Genomic DNA, 19,015 nt, shown 5'->3' on the forward strand with positions numbered 1-19,015 from the left:
TTCTGCAAGTCAGTGCCGGATAATCACGGAAGGCAGTAACAGAACAGAGGATTTCTTTAAGCTTAAGCAGCTTTGAAGAACATTTGATCTAAGAGGGGAACAAAGATGAGGCTGGGTCAGCCAGGGGCTCTGTCCTGTCTGGAGGGGCCGGAGTGTCAGAGGAGCCTGACGCAGTCCCACAGCAGACACTTATGCAATAACTTGCCCAGAGGGAATATTTATCCCTAAACGGATGTTTACAGATGGTAATCTGAAGTCAGGAGGTTTTCTGAGTTATGCATTCCAGCTGTTCATATAACACCGAATAGCTACAGAAAGGTTGTGTTGTCAGTCTTGAAAACATTGTAAGCAGCAGTGTGAAAGCAGCGACTATTGCCATGTATGATGCTTCACCTGTGGCCAGAAATGTACAGGGACAGGTCATGAGCAGGGAAAGTGCTTCTGGGAAAAGTGCTGTCCGGTGGAGATGGAGAAGCAGTAGCTGAGTGAGGAGGTAGTAGTGGGGGTAAATTCAAGTTTGAGAAACTGATTTTCTCTTGGAAGAACTCCCCTGAGAAAGTGAGGGCTGGGTCTGCTTGACTGTTGGATTTGGAAACTGAATCATTGTGAATTAACAAAACGTGTATGTTGTGTTATGTTCATGCTGGCTTTGAAAAGAAGCCAGGGGAGTTGCTCCTGGTGCTCCTCTGCCCCTCACAGTGGTGAGAGGACTCATGGAACTTGTCTGAGTGTAGCTAGTTCTGGTTAACTACAAGGCTATGCTGCTGTTCCTGTCCTATCATCTTGCCAAGAGCATCTCCCAGCTGAGCAGAAATGTTGCTGCTTGCTTCAGAATTGCTGAGAACAGCAAGCTCCTAGGCTTCATGTCTTGCTAGTACTCACGCCAGTTGTGCACACTTTCAAGGGAGGCTGCAGGGTCCATATTTTAATCAGGTACCCAGCTGAACCTGCACCACACACAGACAGGTGAGTGATTTCCAGAAGTGTGCTGACCTATTGCACTTGTACACCAAGAGCTGAAATCCCAGCCACAGTGAAACTGGAGACAAGAGTTTTGCTAAAAATTTGTGAGTGAAGTGATGTAGTTTTGATGGGCAAGTGCAAGACTTATTGTGCATGAAGGTTCCACCTGAATCACAAATGTGTTTCTATCTACATTCATCTGCAGGACTTTTTAAGATGCTCTTTTTGTCCCTTCTGGTTGAGGCAGGGCTGAAAATACTTTTTTCCTTCTTTCACCTCTGCTCACTCAGTGCTGCCTTGTTTAGTTGCAGAAGATGCTCCAGATGCAGAGCAAGATAACGACAAGCTGACCAAGTCCCCACCTCCTCCGCCTCCACGGCGCAGTTACCTGCCAGGGTCAGGACTGACCACAACGAGATCAGGAGAGGTCATCTACGCAGCCAGGAAGGAGGCAGCTGCTGGCAAGGTTTGGTGACTCAGCCTCTAGGCAGTCAGATTGCTGAAAAATGACTGGCACAGAGGTGCATTCTCAAGCCTGGGCTGTGTCTGTAAACCACAGAATACGTTGAGACAGAGCTATGTCTTGGAGAGCTACTGAAATTGCTTGCCAGGAAACACTACTGTCAGGCTAAATGAGCAAGTAGGGTTTGATCAGTTCTGTTTAGAGCAGTCTTAGCCTTGCAGTGCTTCTCTCTCAACAGTAAAGAAAGCAAGTCACAAGCTGATTTGTTTACAGTTGTAAGAAGATTAAAAATTAAAAAAAAACAAACATGTGTTATACAGATGGGAAAGATCAGCTTAGAGTTGAGAGCATGTTCACAGAAATGTTGCAAATTAGTTTTTTTGGTTTTCCTTTCCCCATCTCTTCTTCTCCCTGAAGGAAGTAGTGGAAAGCCCAGGTGAGGCAGCTGTTACTCCTGCTCCTATGAGGTAGTAGTGAAAAGGGACCTAGCAACAGGTGCCTTTCACAGCTGAATTTACTGTTTGCTTTGCATCAAGAGGGCTCAATTATATTGGTTATCTGTGTTTTTTCATCCCCTTGTAGGAAAGCAGTGAAGATGCTGGGCAGACAACGCAACCCAAAGCACCTAAAGAAGAGCAGGCATTGCCTCGAAACACAGGGCTTGCTGTAGCATCAGCTGTAAAAGATGAAGAAGAAGAGGAAGGAGATAAAATAATGGCAGAATTACAGGTAGGCCCTCTGGGTTGCTCATGCACAGGTATGCCCTTTTGCAATCAGTAATGCTTCTAGAGTCTTGGCACAACTTCTAGCTCAGAACATGAAGGAAAGTAGATCTGCCATTCTCACCCAGTTCCAGTTAATTGCACTGGATTGTGCACATTTTGCAAGCACCACCCAAAATATTTTCAAGAGGTGTATACATGAGAGGCTGCTCAAGAATACAGAGGTTGCCACTGGGAAATCTTTCATGACAAACATGTAGATGGATCAAGTAAAATAATGATATTTATGGTATGATCTCTGGCATAGTGTTTCTCAGTACAGACCAACAAGGTGCTGAGAGTCCCTCATTTAGTAAGAGAGAATATGGGGTGTGCTTTTAGCAGGCGTTGCTCACTGTGCCATGGTCCAGTGGTTTTGGAGTGTTTGAACATTGGAACATTTCCTGTCCTATGCTCTGTAGGCTCTGTAGTTGGCATATTACTCTGCCAGTGGCATGGAAGTAGTGTTCTCTTGCTGGTCCTTCACTTGACAACACATAGGCTGGTTTAGCTCAATGACAGCAATGCTGCAGTAACAACCAACTATTCCAGCTACTATCAGTGAGCTCCAGCCTCCTGGAGCACCTTCTGTCCTCTTCCATGTCCCTGTGAGCAAAGAAGATGCGGTTAGCTTTCACAGCCGTCACTTCTGATGTTTGGGGTGGCTCAGAGCACTGTCAGAGCAAGAGATATTCCCTGTTGCCCACAAGAACGTGGGCTTGGTGCTGTCTGGGGAGTGTTTTCAGCACCAGGGATGTAGATATTAAACAATGATGCTTCCATTTGATGTGTATGCCCTGCCCTTGGCTCAGTTCTCAGTGCATAAAAGAGCCGGTTCACAAGGAGCAAGTGCAGGGGCTTACCCATGTCCCCTGTTAGTGTGTTAATGGCTAATGTGACAGGAGAGCTGTGGGCAGTGAAGTTGTTGCATTGTCTGCTTACCAGGAGAACAGCCCAGCTGCCTTTCCACTTAACGGCCACGAAGTAGAGTTTAAGATCCGGGAAGGGAAGCTGGGGGGCTAAGGGAGAGAAATGGGCATGGTAACTCAAAGGTATTGAGTGTTAAATGCTAGTTTTGAGGACAAGCAGTGTTCATTTTGAACAATAATGAAACGAGTGGGTTATATATTAATAGCAGGTTATAATAGCGAGTCTGTCAACAGTTTGACAGAATGTAGGTTTTGGAAAGGTCAAACTGTTTGGTCTAGGAGCTACAGGCTTATTCTGATATCAGTTATAGGCAGAACTGGAAAACTAGGTTTGGGATTCAGTCAGTGGAGAACTGAAGGACAGGCATGTATAGTTACGCTCGCCAACACAATGTAATGGAACACTGGTCAGTCAAAGGAAATTACTCCTTTTGATTAAGTAACAGGTAAATGTGCTTGAACTGAATTGTATATCTGTAAATATTTTTGTTAGTCATTTGATCGAATATCATTCAGATTAAAATCTGGCACCATCAAGTATACAGGGCACTCCCTCCCTCACGTACCCCAAAAAAATCTTAAGAGGACTGAGAGCTGTGTGGCTCTGGAAGTGTTGCCCTCAGAGCAGGGGCTTATAGTCCACATCCCAGAGGAGTCAGCTACACTCCTTACTTCTAGGACACTGATGGAGGTACATTTAAAATCTTTACTGTTCAAATCAACTTAAGACTATGAGAGCAGGGAGATGATAGCAATCAGTTGATGACTGCAAAACATTTAAGTCACTGAAATATACAGTCTGCCTGAAGAGCAACAAACATAGGCCAGACCATAACTGTATGTATTGGAAAGGAGCTGGAGCTGCGGTAACAAGCTGACAGGAGCTCCCAGGGGGAGTGCTCTTCCCACAGAGTTAATGTCTGCTTTGGGTGTAGATGTGAGAACAGGGAGTGTTTTTATCTCTGTGTACAGAGGATCAGGAAGATCAGTGCTGAGCTGCTGCATCTGTGACCACATGTCCGTGCATCGCCTGTTTAGAAAGGACAGTAAGGTAAGAAGGTTCAGAAGAGTACAACGTGGAGGTAGTTTCATGTGAAGCATCTTCTTAATCTAGCAGAAAAAGCATAATGCTGATCAGCTGCAGAAGCACAGGCTGTACGTGTGCGCTGATACAGATATTGTGGAGCAAAGGTGAGACATAAGCAAATCACATAGGGAAATAGTGGATTCTTCATCACTTGAAGTCTGAAAGACCTTAGGGATGCCTTTGTAGATGGTATGCTTAACTCAAAAGTGCATCACTAGTTTCACAAACTGGTAAGCTAGGGACAGTCCTATACCTTGTACTATAGGAGGAGCAGTACTGCTTGTTCTGAGTTCTGTGTAATCTTAGCTACTCTGATCAATACAGACATGCAAACAGGATGTGATGGAAAAACAGCAGCAACTCTGCACCATGATTTTTCTATGGGATTTTTTCATTATCATTACTTACCTGATTTTGCATAAATAGTCAGTAAGCATGTGAAATACAATTTTTCATTTTTATTTTTATCTTTTTATTCAAATCTGTAAACAAGGCTATGAATTTCATTAGAGTTGCTGGGAACTAAATGATTTCCTTAATATATGGTATGGTAATATAACCTTGCGTTTCACATGTTGTGTAACTCCCACAAGCACCCTCCCCCCCCGCTCCCCCCCCAATTCTCTGGCTGGCTTATACATCTCAGTGGTGGCAGACAGTGCCAGTAGTGGCCTCCAGAAATCCCACAAGCACTTGGAGCCAGGACTGTGCAGTAGTGTCAGTGATGGTTCTGCTTATCTGGATTTGTGAGCCAATTGGATGGAGAAACCCAAAGGAAATGGAAAAAGGGCTACAAAAAGGTTGAGAAATCCTGGCTGTGTCCTGGGGTGCACATGGTGGGAGGCCAGTGGTCCCCAAGCCCATCTTTTGGGCTGTTTCCAGAGCAGGAGGAACCTGAAGAGTACTGTTATCATCTGGAATGTTAATGAAGGCTGTGGTAGAGACAAGTCTAAAGTTTTAGTAATGCTGCATGGGGAGAAGTGGTATTACATAGCTTTTGCATTATGTGCAATGGGACCAACAAATCTGGCAGCTGAGTAGACATCAGCGGGTGAGGAACAGGTATTACTTCCCTTCTTCTCTCATTTATTGACTGTGCAAGGCCTGCAGCTTCCGCCTTTTCTTCATCTTTCTGCGGGCAACAAATAGACCACTTCCAGATGAGAAAACTTGGGAAATAAATTGTATTCAGCTGTGATTGTCCTGTCCAGGCATACACAAACCCTCTGCTAATATTCACTGGAAGTTGGAAGTGAGGAAGCACAGGAAAAGATTCTGAGAACAGTAAATGGAATAAAGTGAGCTGAGCTTTGGACTTTATTTGTTTTTACATGTAAAACTTTAGGTTTAGTTGTTAAGTGATACTTGGGTCAAGGACAAAATATATCCAGTGAATACACTGAGGAGGTATCAGCTGCTGGGAAATAAACAGGTATTGTTACAAGCCCAAAGTTTGTTGTGGGCCTCCTGGTTAAATTTGGATAGCTGGCAGCACCTCTGGGTGCCCTCATTGCCCCTTATGTAGTGGTGGAAATCCAGCTCACCTTTCCTGCTTGGGGTGTGGAGGTCAGCATGACAAGTTAGCGTGCAATCTTGGCAGATTGATGTGCTCTGTTTCTCTTGGTCACATAGTCCAAAATCTATTCTATTTCATGAGATATTAAACAATGTTGGTGAGCTGTTGTGAATGTTAAAAAGAAATGCTCTCTTTGTAGTTGGTCATCTCCAGACAGTTCTGTGTAAAAGCTACTTGGTCTCCTGATAACCTGCAGTATTTATTTCCTAGGCTTTCCAGAAGTGCTCTTTTATGGATGTAAACTCAAACAGTCATGCTGAGCAATCCAGAAATGATACACATGTTAAAGACATAAGGCCTGGGACTTTAATGCATCACAAGGAAAAGAAGGTAACAAGTGGCATTTGTAAACATGCCACCCGGTCTTGGCATAACCTTCTTTCCTTACTTCAAAACTAATCTTATATCTCGTGTCCTCTTCTCTCTAACCCCCAACCGCAACTGCCCAGCGGTTTCCTTCTTTTTATCCCAGTATGGACCAGAAATGCTCAGATGAAATGTTGTATTGTTCTTGTTTTTAGTAGAATTAGTAGTTCCTTTCATTCTCAAGAGTCAATTTAGAGAATTTATCTTTTATTTTACTTCATTTCTTCATCCTAGAAAAAGTCATTAGATACTCAGAAATCCCATTCAGTTTGCTGAAAGACAGAGACAAGATGGACAGCCACATTTGCCCTCCACATTTGCCTTCACGATGGTTAGGGCTCAAGATTCGTACTTAGACATTATACTAACTCATGGGACTTAAAAGAGGTGCCATGTGTCTGGGTCCACAGCCAAGTTGGGATGAATTTTGCACTATGTCTGGGATTGCTGTTTGAGTTGATTGGTGTTAATGAGCAGTCGGCGTGTAAGATGAAAAATAGGACAAGTATTTCAGCCTTTGCAGACTTCTTTTTCAAGTTTAAGTGTAATTAGTTGAATTGTTGTTGAGTTTAGGTGGTCATGCAGGCATGACAGCTTGTTAGCCAAATGCTGGTTTTGCAGTGAAGTGCTGCTGTGGTGGGGAAGACAATGCAGCTTTTCAGCACAGCTTTTCAACTTTGTAGTGCATTTTTGTGAGTGTATGCAAACTGGAAATAGCAGCAATACCTCACCTGTTGTACCTTCATTAGTAACTCCTCAAGAATTTTACCAATAGCATTGCATTTCATCCTCCTATAACAGAATTTGGGGTGAAAGGTAAAATGACTTTTGACAGGTCCTGAAGGCAAACAAGAACTCCACCTGTACAGGGCATTGCAGCTCTAAAACACAAGGTAACACATAGAATTTGATATCTGAGACCTCCTATAAGGCTGCTGCTGCCAGAGCTTCTCTAAGATCAGTTCTGGTCTAAAGAGGCAAGCAGCTTGCTGGGTGAGTGCACAAGATCGTGGTGATGTCTAAAAGGAAAAGTTGCTTTGTTATTGAGTGTATGACAGTGTTACAAGGAAAAAAGAACACGTCCTTTTTTATCCCTGTTAGTCCTGGTGTCAGAATAAGATCATACTGTTGTACAAAAACCTGTGTTACCTCTAAGACAGCAGGCATGCTGTAGCACAAATAACTCTTTGAAAGTTGCTGCCAATTGCTGAAACCTGCCATTTATTAGAACAGAGAATCCAGGAATTTAAGGCTTATTTGTAAGGTCTATTTTTGTCATCTGACATGACAGAATGATTTATTCACTTTAATTGTGGAGCCTCGTGGTCATGATAAATTCATAAAGGAAATGAGTTTTGTTGCATTTCTCTCTTGTTAGAAAGGCAGCCCTTTCTAAAATGAGGTGTATTGTACAATGGCACCTTGAGATGTTGCACTGATGCTTAGAACAAGAAGTGCAACTGGCTAAAAAAAAAAGTATAGTGAAATGGGAATTCACACACATAGTCAGGGTGTTGAGGGGCAAGGAGTGCCATTAACTGGAGTGATGCTGGGAGCTCTGGCTTGTAATGGAAGTGGGATGCACTTAGCATGTAGCTAGTCTGGGCCTGAGGTGGCTGCCATGTTTTGTTCTGGCACCAGATCTCAGCATAAAGTACAGGCATCTTTGGCCTGCAAACTGATGCCTTGCTGTTTGTGGTTGGTTTGTGCAGTCACTCCTCTTCATTCAGAAATATGAGGGACTTTCAAGGTGGCCTTGGAGCAGCTGCACAGCCTTACTATTGCTGGTACGCCTTCAGTAGAGAAGGGCTGAGGCTCTGGTTGACCACTGACTTTCTTGCTCCTGCACGGTGATAGTGGTTTTTCAGTTTTTCTACATAAGATGCTCATACAATATAGAAGAAAATAGAACAGATACAGAAATTGTACTTTGTGAGCCCCCTGGCATTGGTACCGTCATCCATTTATCCCAGCTTAGAGAGTGGCTCTCCTGTCTGATGTTCTACACATCTTGATGCTAATATAATTCATCCTACTTGTGTGTTAAGAGTTAAGTTTCTTTGCTCAGGCAGTGTCAGCAGAAATGATGTTTGGTTTACTGCCTTTAGTCACCTGATGCCAGATTTGTTTCCTTCCTGGTGAACCATCTTTGCGTGTAGATTTCTCTCTTGCATTGGTCATAGGTGTGGTGCCTCCTAGGTCATACCCTCACCCTGATGATTGATGTTTATCCTAAGCTGTCACTAGCACTTAACAAACCAAACAAAAAATGATAAAAACAGTAATAAGAAGCCTGGTATTATGAAAAAGCATCTCCAGGGGACCTCATTAAAGAACAAAGAAAAAGCATCCCTAAAATTTAACTGCTGGGAATATACTACTTTTGAGCTAATGGATGATCTCTCTGCATACTGTTCAGAGTTCCTTCTATAAATGTAGCTCGTTGTTCCAGTCTGCACTCCCAAGGGTGCTGCAGGCCGCCTCTGGTAATTCTGAGGGAAGGACTGCTTTTAAGCTGCAGTAGTGATTTAGAAATGTTAAGACTGTGGCCATCCTAACTGTAACAGTGCAGCATGTCTCAGGCATGAGCAACATTAGAAGCAGCAAAATGTTGTAATTTGAAAACCAGCTTTTTCCAGGAGTTAATGTACTTTTGAAGGCAGGCAGACTATCATTTAGCTCTCCACTGAGCTTGCCGCACTGAGCCCTTATGATCCATTGCCCTTTGATGTGTCCCAGCTGAACCTACTTTGAACCTTTTCAACTTCAATCTTATATAAACCAGGTTGTTTCTTTTCTCTTTAACTGGAAGGTAAATGAGCCAAGGTAGTAATGTGTTGGAAATAAGGTAACTGTAGGGTAAATATGCTTTTGCATATTCTGGAGGCACTGTTAAAACAGGAGCCCTAGTAACAGCAACCCATGCTGGCCACATGCTTAGCATCGAACAGTAACATCTTGCTGTTCTGCCAGAATCTGGAATTCTGCCCTGAAGAATTTCAGGAGTCATATGACAACTTCAGGCATGCCTCTGCAGCACTAAACAGAGTGGTGAGTTCATGAGGTCTGCGTTTCCCTTGAGAATATGGTGATTAATTTTTGGGGAAAAAAAGTCCTGTAAAAGTAACAGCCCTGAATAACTGAGTAATCCGACTTTCCCCCTTAGGTGTATGGGGCTACAACAGGATCTCCCACAGATAGTGACCATCCTAAAGAGAAGAGGGAAGGGAAAACTGAAGAAGAATTGGGTTCTGATTCATCCAGCACAAATGACAGTAAAATTGGCTTTTCAATGAATGACAGTTCTACATTTAGCAAGGGTTTGTTTGTAGACAGTAGAGACTATTGTAAGAAAAACCTCCAAAATATGAGCACAAACCTGCCCAGTGTCAGTTTGGCAGAGGATGACAAACGAAGAGGGGCTCAAGATATTTTAGGATCCCATTTTGCAGCTGTTGAAAATGGAAAGCCAAACCCAAACTACCGACTGCCACAAGATGCTTGCCAGGGTCCTCCGCAGGGTGAAGCTGTGCCAAGTGCTGCCAGGTGTGTCCCTGTCAGCAGTGTTGCCCCTCTGGTGAGACCCTCCCAGGAGGCTGCAGGGTCTGCCCCCTCCTCACCTGAGCAAGAAGCTCCTGCAGGCGGCTGTGGTCAGGTTGTGCTGAGACCCAAAGCAGCCAGAAGCAATAGCACTGAAGAGGCAGACTCTCCAGCTAGCTCTCCAAGTGAAGACAGCCCACCCACTGAAAACATTGCCTTCATGATTACCAAAACAGCTGTCCAGGTCCTCTCGAGTGGTGAAGTCCATGACATAGTCAGCCAGAAAGGCAGTGATGTGCAAACAGTGAACATTGATGCACGGAAGGACGTGGCATCGGAGAAAGGCATCCCAGAAAGCTCTGACAGCGAAGAGCCAGTGGTCTGTCTGGACAAAAAGCCTGTCATCATCATTTTTGATGAACCGATGGATATTAGGTCAGCATATAAGCGTCTTTCTACCATTTTTGAGGAGTGTGATGAAGAGCTAGAGAGAATGATGACTGAGGAGAAAATAGAGGAGGAAGAGGAGGACGAAGAAAATGAAGCATGTGAGATTTCTAAGAAGAGCCCTAAGGAAGAGCCCCCGGTGCTTACTGACAGAAAAGCAATCGCAGAGTATTCGGCAGCTCACGGTCTCAACGAGCAGTATGTGTTTAACCTCCACTCTGCCTCTGACTCCACAGAAACCAGGGCTTCTGCAGAGCAGGAGAGCTCAAAGACAAACTTTAACAAGTACAGTCAGATGTATGGGCTGCACACAGAAGCAAACTTGGACTCTGCCGATCAGTTTGGAGGCAGGCAGGATTCTAAGAAAAAGTTTAAGTTTAAATTCCCCAAAAAGCAGCTGGCTGCTCTGACACAGGCGATACGTACAGGAACGAAGACAGGGAAGAAGACTTTGCAGGTTGTAGTTTACGAAGAGGAGGAGGAAGATGGAACCCTTAAGCAGCACAAGGAAGCCAAGAGGTTTGAGATCACCAGGTCCCAGCCTGAGGACCTCGACAAGAGTCCTGCAGGGAAGCAGGAGGCCCTTCCCAGCACTGCCGTGCCTCTATCTAGGACTGATGAAATTCGGCAGAGCACATACCGAACTCTAGACAGCCTTGAGCAAACTATAAAGCAGCTGGAAAACACCATCAGTGAAATGAGTCCCAAAGTTATGCCCGAAAGCACACACAGCTCTGAGGGAAGCACTGTCCCCTTCTCTGCCCCACTAGTACCAGAGGCCCCATCCCGAGAGCTTGTAGTGCTGGATGAGAGCCGTGGTGGCACAGAGCCCCCTCCGCCAGTCCCAGCCACTTCACGTAAGGTACCTTAGTCTGAGAAATCGAATTTCCAGCTGCTTTCTAAACCTGCAATAATCACCATTAAACACGAGGGTCTTGTGATTTGTTCGCTTCCTCTCAGGTGGCTTGTCTGGGCTCCCACGAGGTGTCTAACAGCTAATGGACATTGGGTTGGTTTACTTTGCTGCTGTTTGGTGACGGGCAAACGCAGGGGAGCTGGGTCCAATAACCCGCTGTGTGAAATGACGAGCGTCACTGACACGAAATCCGGTTTGATCAGTAGCTGAGCAGTGTTCTCCATTTGATTCCCGACATTAACACCCGCGGTGCGAAGCTCCAGAGCTCTCCCTGCATGTCGTTCTGTGGCTGTGTCGGCACATGGTGTGCGGCCGTCCCGCAGCGCAGCTGACCACGTGCTCCCCTTCTCTCCCCCCGCCCCCCACCATTTCCGCAGGGCCCCAGCGCTGCCTCGCAGACGAGCCGGATGCCAGTGCCCATGGCTGCGAAAAGTAGACAAGGAAGCACGGAGAAAGCAGGCAAACAGCACAAGCTGCAGGACCCACGCCAGTACAGACAGGTAGTTTTACCCTAACCCGGGGTTTGGATGGACATTTAATGTTGTTTGTTAACTTAAAAGCTGCAGTGACTGACTGACTATGCCAAATAACGGATGCCTGTCTGTCGAGTGAGGCCTAACTGGACGTCCTGGAGCCCGGGGGCATGCCTACCTACTGATCTCTCACATGCCTGTGCATGCCTGTCTGCAATAAAACACCTGCTGCTTTTTGTTGGGTTTTGTTTCGTCCCGTTTTGTTTGTTAACCCATGGTACTCAGCCCTAACGTCGAGATGTCAACTACCTGTTTACTTTCCCTTCGGTCCATGCGGGTTCCTTAGGCCGGCCAGGCCTGCACGGAGCCCCGGGCACTAACCTGGGGTGCTCTGGCTGCATATTAACCCTCCCATCGGACGTGTCTGCTCACCTTGAATAACCCCGGAGCATGGCCGTGTAGTGAATGGTCTGTAATAAACCTGCGGTCGCGCCTTCTCCTGTCTGCGCTCTCTCTATGCACTCTTCGTTGTGTCCTTTGGGTTTTCTACCAGGTCCAGTCCATGGCTGCCAAGGCTTAGCTCAGGCCTCGAGCTGCAGCTCTTGCTCTGTGTAGGGCCGCTCTCCCGGGTCCTGTTGATTTGTCGTTACTGGCTTTCTGACAAACTGTCTCCTGCCATCTTTATTTGCAGGCTAATGGAAGTGCTAAGAAAGCTGGTGGGGACTATAAGGCTACTTCCCCCACCCTCCCCGCTTCTAAGATCCCTGCCTTTTCTCCCACTTCTGGGAAAAGCGGCTCTGCCCCCGCTCCCAGCGGTGACGGCCCTAACCCCCTTACCCCACCCGCTAAGCCCTCTGTGCCCCCCTCCGGCCTCCTCGGGCCCCAGGCAGGCCGCATGGCGCACTCGGCCTCCCTGATCCCCTCTGTCGCTAACGGCTCCTCCAAGTTCCAGAGCCCGCCCTACGCCGTGAAGGGCCACCAGCTCTCCTTCTCGCTGCAGACTCAGAACGGCCGCCTGCCCCCTCCTTCCTCCTCCACCTCCCCCCCGTCCTCCACCTCTCCCACCTCACTGAACCAAGGTGTGAAGAGCATCAGGACCATCCACACTCCTAGCTTCACCAGCTACAAGGCGCAGAACGGAAATGCCGGCAAGTCCTCCTCCCCCGCGGCCAAGGAGCCGGCCTAGAGGCCAAGCGCTGGATGGCTGCTCCTTTCCTGCAGCCGCTGCTTTAACCGGGGAGCGTAACCGTTTTGCTGTATCGCTGGAGGCTTAATACTAACCATGTGCTAAATACTGAGTTACTGCACTAGAGTAGAGTGAAGCTTTTTTGTACACCTTTTGTTGCTGTTGTAATGATAGAAGAGCGTTTTCCCTCCGTAGGCAGCACCTCTTGCAAAAAAGCGTGGCGGTGTGTGTGTGTGTGAGCCGAGTGCCCGCAGCGGTGCGCTGAGCATGGCTACACGTGTGGCTGACGTTTAGTAAGCGGTTTTGTATGAAGCTATTTTTCATTATGCGGACTAGACGTGAACAGAGATATACTAAAGTGTGATTATACACAACTGTAAAACTGAAACCGAAATATTTTTCTTTTATTTTGGTGTTATTTAGCTTTGTTACAGATTTCTATTTTTGTCAAGCAATGTCACGGTTCCTTTCGAGATCTTTTTGCCAAAACATTTTGATACTATTGTAATGTACATTTGGAAGTAGTATGCTGGACAGTAAACCTCTGCACCAGAGACAGAACAAGACTGGTCTTAGTGCGCAGGAGGCAACTCAACCTATTGCACTGCCATTCAGAGTATATTTGAGAATTTGCCAAGCCGAGAAAAAAAGTAGTTTGACACATGTAGGGAGTTGCCGATTATTATTTTCTTCCTTAGCTAAATTCACCCTTTTCCTTCAGCTTTCTTTTCCTGAGACCTGGTAACCCATTAATGTATTGCATTGTGGATTTTAAAATGTACACTTCTGTACTGTTCTGTATACTGGCAAACTTTTGTACATACATATAAATAGATATAAATAAATAAATACTGTATGTGGCTGGGCACATAGAGTAGTTTTACCACACCAAAGTTAATTTTTATGCATGCTTTCAAAGTATATATGGGACAGAGCTGAAACAGATTGGGTAATGGTCACATCGTAGGAGAAAAAGCAACAAGCTTGCAGAGCTCATGGTTTTGTAAATAAATTTATTTGTATAACACCCTGATGTAATATACAGAACTATGATAAGCAAAGATCTTTACAGAAATAAAGGGCTGCATGCTTATGTTTTCTACTTTGTCACTACTAATTTTTTTAGTGGTCACAAGTAGGGTTGTTTGTCTTAAAGAGAGAAACTGCCGGGAAGAAAACCCCCCATTTTCTCCAGCTTAAAGCCATATGTAAGCAGTGATTTCAAAATGGAGTCTTTTAAATTAACCCAGACAAGAGCTAATTGCTGGGCTGCTGGGTTAGAAACGCAGCAAGAAAAAAAGGAAGCCCCTGAGCCTTGGAAAAGATGTAATGAGGAATTGTCTGCCTTCCCTGTGCTGCTTTGTTCCCACAGAGGAGCAGGAGTTTTCTTGAAACTCATTTCAAGGCTGAGCCCTCAGAGTGCATCCCTTGTGGCAGGAACAATTAAGTATGCAAACATCAACTCGTACCTCATGGACAGGAACAGACTCGTGTTCTGGCAGCGCTTGTACTGGGCCCCTGTGAAGAGGACATGCCTGCAGGCTGACAGCCCAGCACAGTGCAGGACCTGCAAAGCCAAATCGAAGCGCAGCACAATGCACAGCACTCTGAGTGAGGTGCTGGGCTCCAGCCATCTCCCAGCCTTTGCAGGACAGCTGTGGGCTGATACTGAAAAACTTGACATGTTAATATCTGGTCCTTGGTGACATGTGAGCAGTCCCTTGTGAGCCAGTCTTGGCCAGGCACCGTGTCCTTTTGCTTGTCGCTGTTCTGCCCCGTGACACACACCTCGCCCAGCAGCTCCATGTTCCTTGCTCCCCAGCCCAGGTTGGTGACTATTAAGCCAGGCTTCTCAGCTGTACACAAAGCACAGAGAGGCAGTTCTGGTGGAGACCAGCAGCCTCAGTTAGGGATGAGAACCACCCCAGCACGAGGCTCAGTGCTAAGAACACCAGCTGCCTCATGTGCAAAAAGAACTGCAAACATACTCAGCAGGGTACCATGCCTGCAGGGCACCAGCCATGAAGGGTGTGCACAGCCTTTCTGCCTCCAGGTGCTCAGGGCCGAAATCCATCTGACTCCCTGCTGAGTGGCAGCTCTCCCTACCTGCTTCAAAACTCACCAGTAGGGTGACATGAATAAGGCAGCAGCTTCTCAGTGTTAAGACTGCAAACTCTAGCTCTGGGCACCACTTGCACAATGTTCCATGCTAAGTCAGTCCTTTCCTCTCCCAGGTACGTGTCCAACAGCATCCTTCTTCATCCAAGTTAGCATAACTCCATGCTTGATTGCTACCTAAATGATGGCAGCTCAAGGACATGGCTTTATAGCAAGTGAAGACATTTTGAACTCTTTCTTCCCCTGTGCAAGGAGTTTTCATAGAACCATAGGGGTTTAAAGGGACCTCCGCCGATCATCTAGTCCAACCTCCTGCTGAAACATGCTCACTACAGCAGGTTGCATGTGTAGGGATTCAGATGGGTTGAATATGATCAAAACTATTAGATGACTAATATTAGGTATGTGTAAGCATTAGTACCAACCTTCTAAGTCTTCCCCAGGCTGAACAGCCCCAGGTATCTCAGCTTTTCACATACAGGAGATGCTCCACGTCCCTCGTTACCTTTGTTGCCCTCCATTGGACTCTCTAGAAGTTCCTGTCTTGAACTAAGGAGTACAGTAGATGAAAACATGGGACTGTTAAGAGTCTTTCTACAAAGGAAAGGAAGTCTGTGTGAAACCTCATTTACCCCTACATCCTGGCCCCTACCATTCCTTTTCAATGATGGGAGACATGTAGGAGCAAGTTTTCTATGCTCATGATGTTTAACATCAATACAGGTATGATGCTCTGCCAAGCGGATGACAGCAGCTGTTGAATAAGAGAGAGAACAGGCAAAGGAGTGAAGAGCTGCTTTGTTTTCAAGTAGTTGCACAAGGAAATAGAAGAAAAAAATGTAACTGGTGAAGAGATGACACACACAAGGGATTTTAGGGTACAAACCCATCTTCCTAGTTAAAACTACACAAAGTCCCAAACCCATAAGTATATGGACCATTTAGGCCAGCAGATATTAACATTTTCTGACTTGAGGAAGATTGGGAAGATTGTGGGTGCTTCTTCAGTGTTCCAAAAACACTGGATTAAACACAACGCAACTTGCTATGACATTTTAAAACCCATCATTAAAATGAATTCACTTTGTGCAAAGAATCACCAAAACAATTTTATTTCCAGTGTTTAAGTGGGTATGCACACAGGCATGATACAGGTTTGGATTCATTAGGTCTTCATGCAGAATTATATTCTCAATAAAAGAAACCAGTTCCATCCAGTATCCACTATCTACACGCCTATGTTACAACATTTATATCAAATCTGGTATCTGAAGAAAAGATACACATGTAGTATGTACATTTAAGTTACTTATTTTACAGAAAGATTAAAAATTCAAGTCACATAAAACTCAAAATCTGTATTAAAATTGGAAATATAAAACTCCAATATTTACTGGAATGCCTAAGGAATGGAAGCTCTGTAGCCACCTGTGTTAACATTTGTAAAATGTAATGAAACTCGTTAACAGTAAAATGCATTCATTTGTTTGTAGTAAGTTTCTCTAATTTAACAATATGGCACCCTAACAAACCAAATGAATTTATGATGAGGCACTTGTTAGTGACTAAACCAAAAGAACAATTTTTCTGCATACTAATGCCAGGCCAACTCTCAGTCAGAAAACCATGTATACACTACACAGCTTGTTGCATCAGATGCTTTGTTCAACATTTGTATGCAGCCATCAAATATACTTTTTCTTAAAATATATATATATATATATATATATATATGTATATATATACACACACACACACACTTTACCTTTAGTGTTCTTCTGGCTGTGGCAATGCACTGTGAAGACGTTCCACAGAGCATATTGATGAAACCAGCCCAAATGAAGGCTGCATAACAACAACAGTACAGGAAAAAAAATAATATATATATATATATGTACACACACACATACACACAGTTACTGGGAAGCGTAACATTAAGTTAATGAATTGCTGTAGTGGACATATCTCCCCATTTCAAAGATACTGGTAGAACCGAGATCTAACCACTTGGGTCCCAGACAGTTTATGAGGATGGGCATCAACTGCTGGGCTGAAGTTGTTTTTGTTCATATTCTGATAACTTTCACCGTTTACCTGGTCTGGTGGCTGAAATGGTCCCGAAGGTGGTGTTCTACTGATTGAAGTCAAGCTGCTGGAGGAACTGCCTTCATCTGCTTGCATCTCAGCAGACAGAGGCAGATCTACCTTTGATGCATCTGCTAAGCTAGTGTTCTCAAGTCTGGGCTTTCCAGTTTCACCCGTATTAAGGTCAGTTGTGCTAGTGCGTAAACGTTCTCGTGCAAGCCAGTCTGAGATTGAGAGGTCCTGGGCTGGACATTTTGGCTTCAGACGATTCACAGCTGAAAGCTCAGATTCTCTCTCTCTACTTTGACTCGGCTCTTGAACTTTCCAAACATTCAGGACACTTATTTCATCAAAATCCCTCTGTCCTCCAAGCGTATGCCTTCGCCTGATATTTTTCCTCTTCACCGTCTCGGCAGAATTAGCCTTTTGATTCCCAACTCCAAACATGTCATCTGCAGATGATTTGAGCCGCAGCTTTAACCTATCTGTAATTTTTAGTCTCCAGGTAGGTTCTTGTTTGTCAGTCTCACTTCTGCCTGACGTAGCTAAACTGCTAGTCGATCTTCCTTTTTTCATTATATCAAACATTTTGGTCACAGCAGGTAAGTCCTTCTCGCTCTTTGCATCCCCAGAACCCTCACTGTCCGTTTTGTGCCGCGCAGACTTTCTCCTAGACAGCGTATCACATTCAATAAGTTTGTGGGAGCTAAAAAGTCTGCGACTCTCTAACTTTGGTGTTGAACTTCCCTCAGTACAACTTACTTCACTTTCCTCAGAGTTCCTCCGACTGCTCTTAAACACTTCAGAAACTTTCCCCTTGGACAGCCTTTCAGCAGCAGAGCTGGTGGCAAAGACAGGGAAGTCACTCTCGCTGTCTGTCTCCATAGGACGCCCTTCGCTGATCAGCTCGCTTCTTTCATCATCAGCATCTTCTCCCTTGCTTTCTGTTACTGACTGCACTTCAGGGCTCAGCATACTGGCATCTAAGCCAGTTATATATATAGAGGATGAAGTCGTTGAATAATCTGAGGTGATGGAACTGACATCAGCTGCTAAAAACTCACTGCGTTTAATTTCAGGGCTGGCTATCTTTTTGCACGAATATCTGTGCTGGGAAGCCTGAGAGGAAGTGCTAAGCATAGTGCCAGAGTCAGACACTGTCTCTTCAACCTGGGAAGAAGACTGGGAAATGGGCATTTTAGGGTTATGCTTCTGCAGAGTTTGCTGACAGCTGAGACTTTGTGATTTTGTACGTTTTTCATGGTAAGGCAGTGAAGGTTCCTCTGACAGGACGCTCTCTTTCCTTAACGACTTCTTTTCATCCTTTACAACATTCACATCTTTTTTACTGCTGTTCTCTTTTTCCTTCAGGACAAACATCCTCTGTTTTCTCCCTGCATCTCTCTCTTTTTCATATTCCCCTTTAGCCGTGTCCTCTTTTGCTGCGTCACCCCGAGATTGTTCTGCAAGCTCCTTCTTGGAAAACACATTATCCAACTCATCTTCTGAGCTACTTGGCTGTGGTTTCTCTTTTGTTTTTTTCCGCTTGCGACTAGCTGCTGCAAAAATGGAGGACACAAGCAGTTCCTTGCTATACTGATCCTTTCCAGAACCCCAAGAACCCTGTTTAAAAAACAACAGCAACAAAACAAAACATAAGGCATGATTAAAAATCACAAAGAAATACCCATTGCACAAGACTTTAAAAAACCCCTCCTAAGCTTCAGAGCAGAAAGCCTGTCTCCGTTCAGGAAATATTCTTCGTTCAGGAGATACTTCCTTGCCATGTAGTTGACATGATACTGCCCAGGTTGACAATTTTCATCCTGAAAATTCCACTTGTTGAATCCCTTCAACTCGACAAATACTTGTTTTTATGCACAGCTACTTAGTTTTTGACTGACTAATAAAGCAGGCTCCATTAATCAAGACAGCTTTTTCAAGACTATTTTGTAACAAAAAGTACTTCACAGATGAGATTCCAACAGCGTGGTTTCAGTTTCTACCTCCCTACCTATGTGAGAAGTTTAATTTCTCAAACTATTCTTCAGTTGATTTTTCATCTTTCAGTTTCTGAGTTTTAAAATCGTATCAATTTAATAGTG

The 19,015-nt window shown here is 44.9% G+C and overlaps 2 protein-coding genes across 22 annotated transcripts in view; one reads left to right on the plus strand and one right to left on the minus strand.

The window, feature by feature from the left end:
- Positions 1-19,015, plus strand: part of KIAA1217 (KIAA1217 ortholog) — a 349,470-nt gene that overhangs the window by 329,473 nt on the left and 982 nt on the right. For 10 of the 19 annotated variants that reach the window (XM_042888183.1, XM_042888182.1, XM_042888189.1 and 7 more), the window contains 6 exons: positions 1,269-1,429; positions 2,009-2,155; positions 5,990-6,109; positions 9,312-10,994; positions 11,426-11,548; positions 12,213-13,809. In XM_042888183.1, coding sequence (XP_042744117.1) covers positions 1,269-1,429; positions 2,009-2,155; positions 5,990-6,109; positions 9,312-10,994; positions 11,426-11,548; positions 12,213-12,707 — 2,729 coding nt within the window. In that variant the 3' untranslated portion in view covers positions 12,708-13,809. Of the gene's footprint in view, positions 1-1,268; positions 1,430-2,008; positions 2,156-5,989; positions 6,110-9,311; positions 10,995-11,425; positions 12,018-12,212; positions 13,810-19,015 lie in introns of those variants that run through there. The other 9 variants (XM_042888196.1, XM_042888198.1, XM_042888197.1 and 6 more) reach the window with 7 other exon arrangements.
- Positions 15,922-19,015, minus strand: part of ARHGAP21 (Rho GTPase activating protein 21) — a 106,685-nt gene continuing 103,591 nt past the window's right edge. For all 3 annotated transcript variants that reach the window (XM_042888179.1, XM_042888180.1, XM_042888181.1), the window contains one exon: positions 15,922-18,533. In XM_042888179.1, coding sequence (XP_042744113.1) covers positions 16,800-18,533 — 1,734 coding nt within the window. In that variant the 3' untranslated portion in view covers positions 15,922-16,799. The remainder of the gene's footprint in view (positions 18,534-19,015) is intronic.

This window comes from Lagopus leucura, unplaced genomic scaffold, assembly GCF_019238085.1.
Source record: "Lagopus leucura isolate 7727_CA_CO unplaced genomic scaffold, USGS_WTPT01 Super-Scaffold_100157, whole genome shotgun sequence".
Classification (NCBI taxonomy): Eukaryota; Metazoa; Chordata; class Aves; order Galliformes; family Phasianidae; genus Lagopus; species Lagopus leucura.